Below are 15,628 nucleotides of genomic sequence, written 5' to 3'. Positions count from 1 at the left end.
TGACCCCCTCATGTCAATGGAGGCTTGGAAAAGGCTGATATGAAGTCTCACCTAAGCCACTCTGAAAGCTTTGTGGCCATCTGAAACCTCCCACTCTTTACCAGGGAACCCACGTTATAAGGGGCCATGCGAGTGCTGCATGCAGGGAATAATACAGAGATGGAGGTGGCAACATTCAGGCAAGTGACTCCAGTCTAAATTACAGTAAGGTCAGGTTTCAATCAGGTACAGATGTGATTTCGTTTTTTTTGTTTTTTTTTTTTAGGAAGCCACCTGTCCTCTTTCCAAAGAGAAGAGACATGTACCAGACAAGGCCTTTCTGGAAGCATTTATACTGGGAAGGCAATGAGCCTTTAAAATGGAGCTCCGAAAAGTGCAATGCTTTACTAACACAATTTAACAACTTATAATTTTATTATTTGAAGCCACAGGTCATGTTAATTTGTTCTATTAAATGGCAAACATCCCCTTTTATTCCGCACAGTTACATCACAATTTATTTACACAATTATAGTTTTCTTCAAACATTCCAATAACACGGACTTTAAAGAGGGAATCTGAAAAGCCTAAAATTTCTGTGGGAAATGATCCTTTTGAATAGTCTATATCTGATGACTACATAATCTATATTCCTATTCATGACGATGTGAACTGGGTTTTCTCATTGAGATGTTTCATTGGAGTATATTATTCTGTGGAGTATCTTCTACAGAGTCAAGAAAAGTTTAAGAAGGAAGTTTCCCACATGCCTGTATATTCTAAAAACACGTGATTTTTAAGAAATTTTTGGATGTAAATGACTTCGCCATCGTACGGCAGTCTGTCTCTCCCACCCCTTCCTATTCGTCTGTCCAGAAATGCTCTGTTTTGAGCTTTTGGAGGGAGTGAGTTTCCACCTCGTAGCACAGGAAGTGTAAGGGGGAAACCATTCCATAAACTGACACTCGGATGCAGTGGATTTATGGTACTGTACCTGAGAGAGACGGGGGGGAGCCAACAGGAGTTGAAGGGTTTGATGAAAAGCTGTTGTTAGTGTGATCTGGAGAATAGATCTTAAAACAGTGGGGAGAAAAAAAAAAAACAAACCCTCATTCACTGGGAATAAATATTCAACAATTTTAAACTACAAAGTGTCAATGCAATTCATTTACAAATCCCAAGGTACACAATACATTCAATGATCAACTGTAGTACCAATATTCTAAAATGAAAAACTTAATTGATTTTTCAATAGAAGATCTACTGAGGTGGTATAAGACAGTGGGAAAAGAACCGGACTGGGGTCAGCCAACTTTAGTTCTCGCCCATTTCCTCCCATGTCCTCCCATGGCTGAGTGGCCATCAACCTACACAGATACTCCAAACCTCCCTTTCCCTCCTCCATAAAACAAGAGGCTGGACAGCATCATCTCTAAGATTTTTGTCCAACCCCTTCTGCATTATGTTTAAGGCATTTGATTCCAAGGCGTAAGAATGCTCAGACTGAAGAAAAACTTTTCCTTAGGTCACAATGCTAATATAAGTCAAACTCATCTCTGCCCCCAATGGTAAGGAAAAACCAACTGAAGAGACAAAATGTTAGAGCAACAAGTCTCCACTCACATTTACAAATGATCACATTCGGCTTTTGAACACCATACCACGTACACTCCTTCAGACAAGGAAGGGTGCCATCTGTCACTAGTGAACATGCAAGGAAAGCTGGATGCTAGACCCTAGGCAGTGGGTGGGCAAAGCGGAGAAGCCGAGTGCCAATTATGTGACAATTTCTCATGGGTCTCAGTTATGGTCATTTTTCTGAAATGCCTTTTGCAAAGTGTTTTGGAATTACCCCTTGCAAAGTCAGTCAATCAGTGAGTACCCAAACGACTTTAGAAGAAAATAAGACATCAAGATAGAAAATCTATCCTCTTCAAGGCCCTAAGAATATCCACCAATCCACGACTGAGTACCGGGAAGCAGAGGAGGCAAGATGGAAGAGACCAGCCATGCGCTGGAATCTTCAGAGTTCTCTCCTCAAATTTTCCAATGATCATTATGCAAGGAAGCTAGCCTTTCCAAAAATCAAAGCTATTTGCCATCCATTTTCTAAAATTCTAAATGTCCACTTCTGATTAAAGTTCACCCTTCTGCCATGGTACATATGAAGTCCAAAGTCAATATTTCCTCACCGAAGCAAGTGCTTTCCCCAGAGCATCTCCAGTCTGGGAGCTGCCCGCTGCTCCGCTTCCTCTATTTGCTGCAAAAACAAAAGGCAGAATATGAAAAGCCAGGCAGTGAGACGCCAAACGATTTTCTATTCCTGGTCCATTTACTCACAATTTAATTGCATTTTTAATGCTAATTATAACACATTAATCTTTAATTAGCATTAATTTATTTGCTGAGGTAGATGTCAAATATATTCATGTTACATTTTTTTACAGATAAAATACAAACCTGACACCCTGGTTTAAAGATAAAGTGTTTTAGTTGCTATTACATTCTCCCTGGTTGTGTATGAGTGGTTAGTGGTGAACAGCAGCAGGTGAGCATATGATGGTCATTGCTAAAAAGGATGCAGTACTTTCAGGTCCCTGAAATCCTCAGAGCTTGCCTTTTCTTTATATTTTATATAGTAAATTGAATTATCTTCATGAATGATTTACATCTGCTTTCAAATTTAAAAAAACCTTTTTTTTGGTATACAGCAAAATGAGATACTCCTCTCAGAGTTCCACAATAAACAAAATAAAACAAAAAAATCTATAACAGGCCTGCCTTCCTAGGAGGGAAAATATTTTTAATATTTTAAGTAACATATATTCTCCACACATTTTAAGTCTCTGTTCACATTTAAAGAATTTGAACCCTTAGCTACTAAAAGTCAATATTGTCTCAAATTCTGGAGATAAAATAAGTCCACATGATGATGAAGCAATCTCTATTATCTTAAACACTGGTGTTTCTATCTACAAAATAGATGAACAAAGAGTACAGTCAGCCTTCTGTATCCACAGATTCAGCATCGAAGGATTTAACTAACCTCGGATCAAAAATCTTCAGAAAAAAAAAATTCCATAAAGTTCCAAAAAGCAAAACTTGAATTTGTTGTTGGTGGCAACTATTTACATAGCATTTATATTGTATTAGGTATTATAAATAATCTAGAGATGACTTAAAGTATATGAGAGGATGTGCAAGGGTTATATGCATATACTGCGCCATTTTATAAAGGGACTTGAGCGTCCTCAGATTCTGGTATCTGTTGGGCGGTCCTGGAACCAATCCGCTGGAAGGATACTGAAGGGTGACTGTATTGTTAATAAAAGGATATAGGTTCTGGTATATAATTCAAAGCCAGTTCTATCTAACAAGTGTCTTTTGAAAGTAATTTGCCTTTATAAAATGGTATAGCCAGTGGTGTTCCTCTTTTACATTTATTAAGGCCTCAGCATAAGCAAATAGATATAATATTTAAATAAAACCTACTAAGCTCCAGGAGATGTTTCTCACTATTTTGTGAAGTAAGAAAAGGAAATCTTAAATCAACTGATTAATCCAAGCAAAACTTCATTACACATTTAAAATTTAAGAAAAATTCCCAACCCTATCCTCAACCCAAGAAAGCAAACCTTCTGGCAAATGTGACATCTTCAGCTTCCAGATCTGTAAAATACAGTCATGGGATCAGATCGCTAATGGTCAAATTACCTTCGTCTCTAGCTTATCCTGACCTCTGCTTAGCATAGTTAAATTATGCTTGTTATTTTTATATATTTATATGTTAGGTATGATAGTTTGATAATCTTTTGATGTGTGCTTTATTTGGTTAACAAAACTCACACCCACACTCATTTGTTAATTACTAAAACTGAAAGAAAACTGGTATGTGATAAAAAGAACACAATCACCTTCTGACAAAACAAACCTATTCTTTTACTTATCACAGATTCATAATATTAAAAATATATTAGTTGCTAGTACTAAGGATTTTATGTATAAGAAAGTTCTTTGAAATGAGGGTCTGACATCATACAATTGAGCTAGTGGAAGGAACTCAGAGATCAAGAGTGCTAAAAATACTTAATATAAGAGATAACTGAAATTATATCTGGTGTGAAAATAAAAATCTCTGCATCAAGGAGTTCTTTTAAAACTTAAGACAATTCTAAAGAGAAAATAATAAAGATTTTGAAAACACAAAGAGCATTAACATTTTTTAGCATGTATTACCATGGTATTTGGGGGCAATTATACATATATATTTGTTTTTCTTCCCCCCCAGAAGCAATATTATCATATATACTTAAAATTAGATTTATCAGTCAAAATAATTTGTGATATCTGCTTGACTGGAAAACAGATCTTCATGAAATGAAAATTCAGAGCCACGATAGAAAAAAATTACATTACCTAACAAAGAAACTAAACCCAAATAGGATAAGATATTGTTATGCTTATGGATAAAATTTGCTGCTGTAGTAGCTTTCAAAAGATTAATTCTTTGAACAGCTTTAAAATGAGATCAATAAGTGTTTTAAAATATATTTTCATGAAACCAAACGGAAAGAATTAAAAACCAATAAAAATATTTTAGAGACATTTAAAAAATAAAGTATACTCCCAATTTATCCTTTCCTCCCACCCTTCCCCCTGGTAACCATAAATTCATTCTCTAAATCTGTGAGTCTGTTTCTGTTTCGTAAATAAGTTCATTTGCATCTTTTTTCTTTTTAGATTGGGAGCATGGGATTGACAGGTACACCCTGCTATATTTAAAACAGATAACCAACAAGGACCTACTGTAAAAAAAAAAAAAGAAAAAAAGAATATGCCTAATCTAAAAATAAAAAATAAATTTTATATGGCATAAAAATCATACTTTAGAAGAGATAAGATACAATCCTTACGATCTTTTCGTACTATACCTTTCTAACTAAACTTTCTATTAGTGCCTGTTTTATACAGGGAGATGTTAGAACTCAGGAGGTGTAATAGAAAGACAGGATTTAGCTCCTTACATTATTTGTCATGAAAATGTTTCAGAAAACTACAAAGGCTGCTCATGGAAGCCACTGATAAGAGCAGACTATTTTTTAACATACAGCCAGCCATTCTACCTTGCAACAGCTGGAGAACCACCCCCAGGGCTTAAATTTCAAAGCAGTTTATTGGGACCAGTTTGGCCTTTCACTTGGAATGCCTTTTGTTCTGTTCCAGGAAACACTGGAGAAGACACATTTTCAAGAGTCCCTAAACATGTTAAGCTACATGGGTCCTTCTCCTGAAGAGTTCTCTCTGTAGTTGTGTGCCTGTTATGTGAAAGGTCGTAAATAATCAGAAAGTGAATATATATTTAATTCTCAAATAGCAAAATTTCTTCTATATTGAAGAAACGGGTCATGTTTAGCAAACTACACTCCTCATTAAATGTGTGCTCATCGAATCCACTTTCCCACCTTTAATGTAACAGGACTTGATTACTATTCCAGGCCTGAGTTTTTGTCAACTGATATTATCAGAAATTACCAAAATGCCCAGATAACAGAAATAAAGAGAAAAACTATTGCCGCCCTGCTTGGTAAAGACTGGACGGATTTCTCATGTTATTTTAGCTCTTATCAGTTTCTCTAGCTCAAGAGAAAAAAAAAATCATCAAGTCTCTAAGTAGAGCTGTAACATAAATATGAATGGAAGATGATCAGTTATTAAGAGGAACTGTAATTTTGTAGGAGGATTTGACACGGCCAGCTACCCAAGCACTGTTCAGATGGCTTGAACACAGGTGCTATTGCTGGCTAGAAGATGGAGCAAAAAGAAGGGTTGAGTCTTTTCAGCTACAGGTGGGACCACCCTCGGTCTCAAACTCCACTTTGGGGAAAATAGGCAATTTCCGTTAGACATACCCTAACCCAAACATCAGGATGAGTGGTGTCTGGGGATTGACTGCTGTAAACCAGAATTTGGAAGATGTGTTACCCCTTTACTACACACCCAGAACCCCAGGCTGGGCACATCCTGAAGATATAAAAGGATGAAGAAGTGCAATTCATAGTGCCTTTGTCTGAAAGAAGATGATGGTTTTAAAAACTTAGGTTTTTCTGAACTGTGTCCAAGTGACCCTCATGCTATTAAACCAGTAGAAGCAGCCTAACAATGTCATGAGCTTCTCTACAGAGAAAACAAAAGAAGGAGCATTTCCAGCCTTCCTACGACCTACAATTTTTGAATAAAAACTTACATCCAGGCTAAGATGCACTCATTTTTAGCAGGAGGGATTCCTAGGAATTCAGGGGGGAAGCTGGGCCCCCTGACCATGCGCAGGAAATGGATGAGAAGACTTAAATCAAACTAGTTTATTGTTCTCCGTTGGTGGTCTTTGTAACTAAGATGCCACGACACTGCTGGATAAAATTCCTATTACTCTTAGGCTCTGTGCCTGTTCATCACCCAACTGTATTTGAAGGCTCAAGATTCTTGTAAAAGACGAAGTGAATCTTATGTGACTACTCTCATAATAAAATTACTGTGAAACCAAGCCCTCAAGGGGAAACGGACATAATGTTTCTACTAGAAAAGCCACATACTAAAACGCATCGTGTCATACAAACATGTCATTAGAAGTGAAAGTTGGAAGCCAGATTAATCCATGAACCAGATAGATATTCCAGGGTAATCTTTAGCATATGTTGCATTCAATCAATCTTGGTAGTCTGTTCCTTCAACACTGTTTGGTTTGAGGTTTAAAAACATGGCAAATACCATGCATTAGAAAGCAGGCCGGTTAAAGACTAATAAAACAATAACAGTTATTATAACCATTATGCTAGCTCTATGCCCAATTCCCTCTGAGAAGAAGGGAGGGTGTGTAGCCCCAAACCACAAGCGGTCACACCCTCTGAATGTATACAAATGGTATCTCCCAGTTGGGAACTGGAGCACTCTTGTCCTTGGGTAGTCTCAGGGGATTGTGTTAGTCTCAGGGGATTGAGGTGGGTCTCTCAACCCTTTTGAGTAGGAAGGGCTATTGGATAAGGCAGGTAGGAAGGAAATATGCAGATAGTACGTACCTACATGTACCATGTATCTGACTACCATCTTCTAGACATCTCTCTCCTCTAGAGTTGGTATCTAATAACTAATTACATTTCCTCCTCTGTATGCATGCTCACATGCAGAGGCATTATTGGACTGTAGTGATTCTAAAGTACACCGAGCAGCATTACATTGAAAAAGTTTTAGGAATCAAGTTGAAAGGCTCTGATGGTGGTAACCCCTGAGGCCCTCAGACTTAGCTTCTATCCTTAACTGGCTGCCCCATCAGTTGAACGACTAAGAATCCACGGTGTGTTCCATGCACTATATTCACGTAATTTCAGGGTGCTTAATAGACCCTTCTAAGTCAGACATGCCTAATGCAACCTCCAGAGTTTGCTGGCAAGGCTTCGCAGAAAAGTAGTGGTCTACATGTCACAAGTAAAATATTTTACTGTACGATTCTTTCAAAAATCCACGGATGAATGTGTCATTTTAAAAAATCCTGTCGTTAATAAAATCTGAGTCAGTTTTGTCCTTCCAAGCATTTCTCAAAAAATGATATTGGGCATTAAAGGGCAAAAGAAAACAAAACAAGAAACAACAGCCATCCCTCCAAGTCAAACACAAGCCATCCTGAACCTCAGTGAGCATCTTCCATCTTTCAGATGCAGAGAACAGAGCCAGAGGCAAAGGAGCTTGTTTCCAGAGAGGTTACCCTCTGATGGTTCTAGAGTTTACATCTCACTGCACATGCATTTTGTTGTCCTGTCACTGGTTGAGGACAATCATTGACTGCCAGGAAGACACGGTATAACATGAAACTGAGAGATGGAGCAATGATCTTCCTCTGAACTGAAAAAGCCACTTCCTAAGACATCAACGCCATTTATGAAAAGACTGCATTGCCTTGCAACTTTTCACCAAGAAAACTTGAAAAATGTGATGTCCACGTGTTAGTGCTTGAACCCCGTTCTTACGGCATTAGTATTGCTTACAGTCATTTTCTACAGAATCATGTGTGTAATCTCAAACATGTGTCAGGCTATGTGTTCCCTATTTACCAATTATTTAATTAGCTCTGTTTGTTCTTTGAGATACAGGCAATGTAATATTTCTTTATTTCCTGCATTTCAGAATGAGTATATGCCAAATATTTTCAAAAGTCTACAGATGTATCCTATTAATCCATACTGTTTGTTAGGGAAGTATCACTAACATCAGAAGAGAAATCTTCTCTTCTTGTTACACAGACATACTGCCATCCCTGGCTTCTATCGCACTGTGAAAATCAAACTAAAGCCTAGGAGAATTAAAGTGCAAAGAAAAAAATAATAAAGTGCAAAGAACCAGGAGCGACTCGGACCCCGTGCAATATTAAGGTTTACTATCATACTCAAATTCTCCTCTGTATTTTAACTTAAGGAATTTGAGGATGTATTACTTTAAGGATGAACACTCTAGAATGTTCTCCCCTAAAGTAACCCTAAAGTAATAACTGTATGTATGCAAATTAATAAAGATCTGTTCCTCCAAAAAGCTGAATTACCATGTCTACTTATGTCCCGAAATGATTCTAAAGCTTTCTCACATGCTGCTAGTGATTTTGACAAGTACACCCATGATGATGCAGTAATTTATGCAATAAAGTTGTTCCTAAAAAGCATTTTCTGGGTTCCCAAAATCGCACACTTTTCCCTTTGAAAATTATAGCTCCTTTATTATTGTCTAGACCCCCCTCCACTTAAACAGGGCCCTTTGGTCTGGATAAAAAGTTAAGTCCATCTTTAGGATGTAGCTGAGCCCATTAGTATGTAGAAGTCACCTACTATCGCCCTAACCGCCCAGACCAAATGAAGGAGAGTAGACATTCCTGTTCATCTACAAGCCAGTGATGAGCCAATCAGCTTAAATAAAGCAAATTCCATTCCCACTGAGACTTGTCGTGGCTCTGCTGACCACAGCTCATGGAGGATAATCACACCATCCCATAATATCTCTTTCTCCCCAAGTCCTGACTTCCCTCGTGGCCCAGTGGTTAAGAATCCGCCTGCCAAAGCAGGGGGCACGGGTTCGAGCCCTGGTCCGGGAAGATCCCACATGCCACGGAGCAACTAAGCCCGTGCGCCACAACTACTGAGCCTGCGCTCTAGAGTCCGCGAGCCACAACTACTGAGCCCATGTGCCACAACTACTGAAGTCCGCATGCCTGGAGCCCGTGCTCTGCAACAAGAGAAGCCACCGCAATGAGAAGCCCGCGCACTGCAATGAAGAGTAGCCCCGGCTCACCGCAACTAGAGAAAGCCCGCGTGCATCAACGAAGACCCAACGCAGCCAAAAATATAAAAAGTTAAAAAAAAAAAAGACTGTTTGGCGAATCAGTCAACACAACTTTTTTTCAAACGGTGCCTAGGTCTGCTTTCCTCAACTCAAGCTTTTGCTCTACCTTTGTACCTTCCTAAAAAAAGAAAATTACTCAAACCATAAGTAGACAGGAAATCTGCCTTGTAAGAGGATGAATGACCGGTCATCCGTCTTTATAACTAGACCTCATGACTGCAGAAAGGGGTTTTCCATTTGTCAAACCACACTGAAGTGAAATATGCTTTTCTCACTCTTTCAGTTCTGCACTTCTTTCTTTCTTCTTGTTTTTCGGATCTGCCAAAACTGCATTGATAGCTAACAAAACTTCCCCACGCGACCTCTGCCCATAGCTCTCCAAGGTCAAACTGATGTAACGCATTGGTAGAGGCTTTGTTATGAAAGTTACAAAAATGGAAACTCTTTCCTAAATTCGCCTCTTAGTGAGACATGGCGGCGAAGGGAAGGGCTGCTAGATGGCTCATCTCAAGCGTGAAGTATATTATTGAGTAAGCAGGGAGTGTATTATTTAGGCAGAATTATATTTGCAACATTCCAAAACACACCTCTTCTCGTTCATCAAAAACTCTCCCCCTCATAAGTGATTCATGCCACTTCCAGAAGTTCCAGAGACTATCTAAAGAAAATGAAAAAAAAAAAAAAAAAAAAAAACTGCAAAGAGCTAAGGAGACTAAACAGCAGTATTCTTCTGTCATACATTCTTCTCTATAAAATGTGCATTTAGTGTTCTCATCACTAACTGGACCCACTAGAAGTGCTCGTAAGGCCGAGCTAGGGGAGGGTTTGAGCTAGAGCCAGAGTAGGTGGCGACCAATGGAAGTCTGAGGTTTTACTAAGATGCTGAAGCGTCAGACTGCGCCACTCATCTGAATGACAGGGTTGTCAAAGGCAGAATCAGAAGGCGGTGGCTGCCTCACCCCTAACCCGGACTCTTCCTCCAGGGGCAGCTGGATGCCCTGCCTAGCTCTTCCCTCAAGAGAAGAGTGTTGGTGGGGTAACCATCCATCCTAGGGAGAGGACCACGATGGACATCACGAAAATTGAGAAGATGATGGCTCAGTTTATTTGATAGAGGCACTCTGCTTGGGTCTTAACTTATCAGTGAATTCGCTGAGAAAAAGCAGCAAATAACTTCTGGCCCATTGATGCCCAGGCATCTCCTCTCCCATAAGTCAGCAAACACTTCGTCCCCTCTGGAGGACTCAACGATGCCACAGTCTCCATAGGGTGAAGCTATCTAGTTATTAATAACCATCTATAAATGTCACATGAGCTGGTTTTCAGAAGACAGTGGTGTGTTACGGTTAAAAGCTTTGTACAGTGACTGGAACTTGAGAAGCGATCAATAACTCCTATTTAGAGCTATTATGCCTTCTATCTTACGAATCTTCAATGGTTTGTCTTAGTAAAGTTCACTTTGTTAGCTGTTTGAGAGTGTGAGAAGCCAGGTCGTTTGGGTCTATGTAAACCTTTATTCGATCTAATCACTCACAATGGAGAAAGTGGCCAAATTTCAGTTTCTTGGGACAAAAAAAGTGATTACAGTCAAGCCAATGACAATTTGTGTTTGGTTCATTTGTCTGTTCGTTTGGTTATGTGATAAAAATTCATTGCTTGATTACTGTTCAGTGATGGGGTGGGGAGAGGTCCTTGATTATTAAACCCTGACACTGGTTGTCGGCAACAGAACTGGAGTTTCCAAGACTCACCCATTATACTGTCTGTTCCGTTGGCAGGAGGTGTACAGGACGAGGTGCTGTAATGGTTTGTACCACTACGGTGGAAAGTGGACATCGGAGGAAGACTGGAATTGATGTCTGCTGAGGAGTGTGAGGGATAGCTCTGTGGCAAGAAGCAGAAAAAGGAGGCCATATTTAATCACAAAACATCTAGTGGGTTAGTTTTCCAACACTTCTTTCGGAACTCTTCGCTTTGCAATGGAGACAGCCCTCGGAATTTCAAAATATCCAAGAATACATCCTGCTTAGCTCTGACAGCTTTCATTTTTCAAATAATAAAATACATAGTCGGTTTGGGTTTGCATCAAATCTAGAGGAATATAATGGCAATGCTGGACCTTGAGAAATGATCACGATCTCTAAACATAAAAATTACTGCTTAAAAGCATGTCTAGGACTTCAGCAACATAAAAGACCACCACCACTATTATTTTTCTGTATGGCTTATTGATCAAGTAAGAAAGATTCCATAATATAATGAACAAAACACCACCATGACCCACAGGGTTTACATTACACTTCATCCTGACCTCCTGAATATGAACTGACCAAGAATAACCAGTCTCAAATCTTCTTCCTGCCAAACTGGATCATCTTTCTGAACTCCAGCAAGAACAAAATGGTCAATGAAAAATTTAAAAAGCAGTAATGATTAAATATCTCTCTAAAGCATTAATACATAAAGCCTTACATCAATGACTATGTTGAATTACACTGGAACAAACGAACGGAGAATGACTTATTTTACTTCTTTCTTTATAGGTCCTCTCCCCCTTAGCAATCCGCCATAGAGTTGACTATGAAAAAAGAATATCATCTTTTACAGAATCATTTACTTGAAGGCTTAGCTTTGGGTTTGACTGTCATACTAGTTGTCCAAATAAGCTGCTTTTCCTGGGGCATCTCACAGTGCCTATAAGTGCTGTACAATCAGCAGATCACTCACAGAAACATGGTTATTTACAAAAATGGAGCTATTTTCTTTTTCATGACAAAAAAGTAGCTTAAAAAGTTATTCTCATAGGCATTTGAATGTATTACAGACATGTAAAGGAAAAACATTTAAGTTAAAATAGAATACTTTTTCTTTCTATGTAGTATATTAATGGGCTATGGATCTTTATTATATCATTATTGGAGATTCTGTTGAAATTAGAGATTGAATATGATGCTGAAAGTCAGGGGTGATGAAAGTGTGGACACCCTGTGTCTTGGGATCCCCTAGTTATTTCGTGAGGCCCATCTTGGGTTCTATCTCTTCCTTGAGGGTCCCTTACTACTCCCAACTCTTTCATAATCTTGTCTCTTTGAATCCCTAATGCATTTACATTCTGCACTGCGCCATTAAACACTTAATTAAATGTTGCTTTTCCATGCTTTCTCTTTCAAGAGCATTTCCACCGAAACTGTAAACTCTTCAAGGGGAGGGAATAGAGCTCATAGCTCCGCATCCCACAACTTGTGGCTGAGGGCTAAATACACTCAACCTATGAACAAAGAACAAAGAACAACTGGTTACCAGCTCGTGTTTAACAAATAGTGGACTGAAATGCTACTTATTTGAGAGACAACTAAACAGTTTAGAAAATGAATCTACATTTTGGAGTCAGTTTGCCAATGACATGGCAGATGCCTTTGAAAATATTACCTCTGCACACTCCAAATAGTCCAACGGAAAGGACAACTTCAGTGAGAAAGTTGGGACGATGCCCTTAAACCATTCCAAGTTCCCAAGAATGCCTTTCAAACTTTTAAATTTCATGGACATCTTTGCTTGACCAAAAATTCCTTAGGCCACCTGTTAAACTCATTTCTACTTGGCACTTACAGAATACCCCAAGTAGTCCATGAAATTTTCTCCGAAGAATGATAGAGTGGGCCCATTCCATAGTACAACTGACCTAAAAAACTGGATAAGCCATGGAAGACCAAACTTAGAAGAGCTATTTCTGCTTGAGAGCTAAAGACTATAATAATGTGGAAAAAAGAAACAGACTATGGAAAAAGAAAAAGAAAAGTAAAAAAGATGGTTTGATTTCATTTCTACCCAGTCCTATTCCATGCTGAGTTTCTGAAGAATAGAGAAACCTTATAAATCGAGTCCCAAGCTTGCAAAAATCAAAACAGAGGAAAAAGCATTTTGAAAAATAGTTAAATAGCTACAATAATGACAGGATGAGACAGGAAAAAGATTACTGCATCAGTGAGAATTTTTAGACCCTTTCAACTTGGTGTAAAATGGGCAGTAATTCAGGATTTGACAAAGGGTTACTACTGAGTTCAGAGAATAAACAGAAAAGTTCTTCCCCACAGACTTTAATGGGGAAACCAATGCAACCCATGTAAATCAGTACTTTTTAGAGACTCATAGAAAATTAGATGCTGAAAAGAAGTTAATGAGATTTGTAACTAGATTATTTTACAAAGAAAAGGATTTTGACAACTACTGTCACTCAAAGACGTAATAAAAACACCACAGAAAATATCAGTGATATGTGAATAATGTCTCTTTAAGAGTATTTAGGGATCAACTATAAGCGCGCCCCTTAGTCTTTCTTACTCCAGCTATTAATACGGTCTACCCTGCTTGCCACAAAGGCAAAGGAAAGGGGAAGTATGACAAAGTGTTATGGTTTTACATGCCCACTATTTGTTTATTTATTTTTACTGATGATACCCAATTATAGTGTATTTGGAGTCTACTGACAGAGTAAGTGTTGAAAATGTTTCCATGAGTGATGTTTTTATCAACCTATGGGTTGATAATTCACAAAGTAGAAAATATAATTGTTAGCACATACTAAGAATAAAGTAGTCAAACTTTGGGGCTAGAGCAGGGTTTCACAATCTTGGCACTGTTGATCTTTTGTGCCAGATCATTCTTTGCTTGGCAGGGGTTGGGTGTGGGTGTAGGGGGGCTCCTCCTACGCACTGTAGTATGTTTCCCGAATCCCTGGTCTCTGCACGCTAGATTCCAGCAGCACCTATGTGAACCACGCCCCTCTGAGTTGTCACGTCCCAAAATGTCTGCAGAGATTACCAAACGTTCCCAGTAGGGCAAAATCACCGCCAGTGAGAATCACTGGAGTAAGGGTTTATGTTACAAACAATAAAAGACAACAGCACTTCCTTTATATTAAAATTCCAGACTCCCAGGACTATTTCACTCTGTGGTACAAAGACCATGCCTAACCCATGCCAGACTGCAGGGACTCTACTCTATTTTTGAAAAGAACTCTGCCAAGTCATTCCAAACTTACGTCTTCTACAACAACCCATCCCAAAGCTTAACTACAAACTCCTTTCTTATGAGTGATTTTGCATGTGTATCTGTGACATAGTAGTGATTAGCTGTGGGATTGCTGTAGAGGCTGAAACTGTTAAGGGGATTTAAAGAATCAAAATGGGTGACTTGACAGTTGCTACTGATATATGTGGATTTTAAGTTTTGTGATTACATGTTCTATTATAACACAGTATAAAGTGATAAAGGCAATAATGTTTCTAAAATGTGCTACCTTCAGAAACATACTGATTTGGCCAAATTACACCCAAAGTAATCCAAGGAAAGCCTTCTTCTTTTTCTCAAACTATTCCTTTGTTCAGTATAGAATTGGGCAAAAGCTCCAGATGAAAATTTTAAGGAACTACCATTACTTTCAAGTGAAAGGTAACTAACCACCTACTGTATACTCAAATGATTCTCAATCAGTGTCAGATTTTTAAAAGTCACTTCAGCAAGAGAGTTTTGAATAGTTACTGAAATCACAATGATTACTAGATACAATCATTCAATAGTTTCCCTATCAGTGAGGAAATTCATCAGGATACATTACCAGAGACCTAATTCATTTGCCCTTCTGAAAAACAAAACCCCTCATCTCTAAGATCTGCTAACTGATCATGTTAAGAATGAAAACTGTTTTGAGATGGATAAATGACATTACAAATATAGCACCGGATACAACCTATTGGGTTACTCCTTCAAAATGATCTTTCCTCCTGGTTGATAATATTGTTTTGGTTCAGCAAACTTTTTCTAAAAGGGTGTAGTTGGTTTCCTTTTTAAAATTACATTTTCTGTGCATTTGAGCGCATTTTCAACATGCTTCCCCCATGCAGTGAACTCGATTGGGATAAAAATCAAACCACCTAAGTCAAAGTTCTAGAGCATGATAGAGAAAGGAAGAAAGAAATATAGGAGCGAAGAAAAATAAATGTCAAATGGAAATTCCAACATATAGTACAGTGCCCAAGTCTTTTATTTGTAATCAAAACTTTCCTTGCCTATAGGACACATACAATTTTGATCATGGGTTCTTTAGAGAAGTGCAAAATGATGATGGCGAAATAAAAATGTTAGCCAAGAAGAAATTCTAGTATAATAATAAGTGCTATTTCTTTAAGCTTTCATGCTAATGACTCTAAGTAGGAGGTGGGAGATGAAATTTGAAAGTAAATCATCTGCTATTTATTGAAAATGGGCTGAA

General features: G+C 38.4%; 1 protein-coding gene across 20 annotated transcripts in view; it reads right to left on the bottom strand.

Annotated features, from left to right (window-relative positions):
• Positions 1 to 15,628, bottom strand: part of TCF4 (transcription factor 4) — a 354,624-nt gene that overhangs the window by 36,351 nt on the left and 302,645 nt on the right. For all 20 annotated transcript variants that reach the window (XM_061170094.1, XM_061170093.1, XM_061170097.1 and 17 more), the window contains 3 exons: positions 11,109 to 11,241; positions 2,172 to 2,239; positions 974 to 1,052 (listed from right to left, as the gene is read on the bottom strand). In XM_061170094.1, the coding sequence (XP_061026077.1) occupies positions 974 to 1,052; positions 2,172 to 2,239; positions 11,109 to 11,241 (280 nt within the window). The remainder of the gene's footprint in view (positions 1 to 973; positions 1,053 to 2,171; positions 2,240 to 11,108; positions 11,242 to 15,628) is intronic.

This window comes from Eubalaena glacialis, chromosome 15, assembly GCF_028564815.1.
Source record: "Eubalaena glacialis isolate mEubGla1 chromosome 15, mEubGla1.1.hap2.+ XY, whole genome shotgun sequence".
In the NCBI taxonomy this organism is placed as follows: Eukaryota; Metazoa; Chordata; class Mammalia; order Artiodactyla; family Balaenidae; genus Eubalaena; species Eubalaena glacialis.
This window is presented reverse-complemented; position numbering and strand designations above follow the sequence as displayed.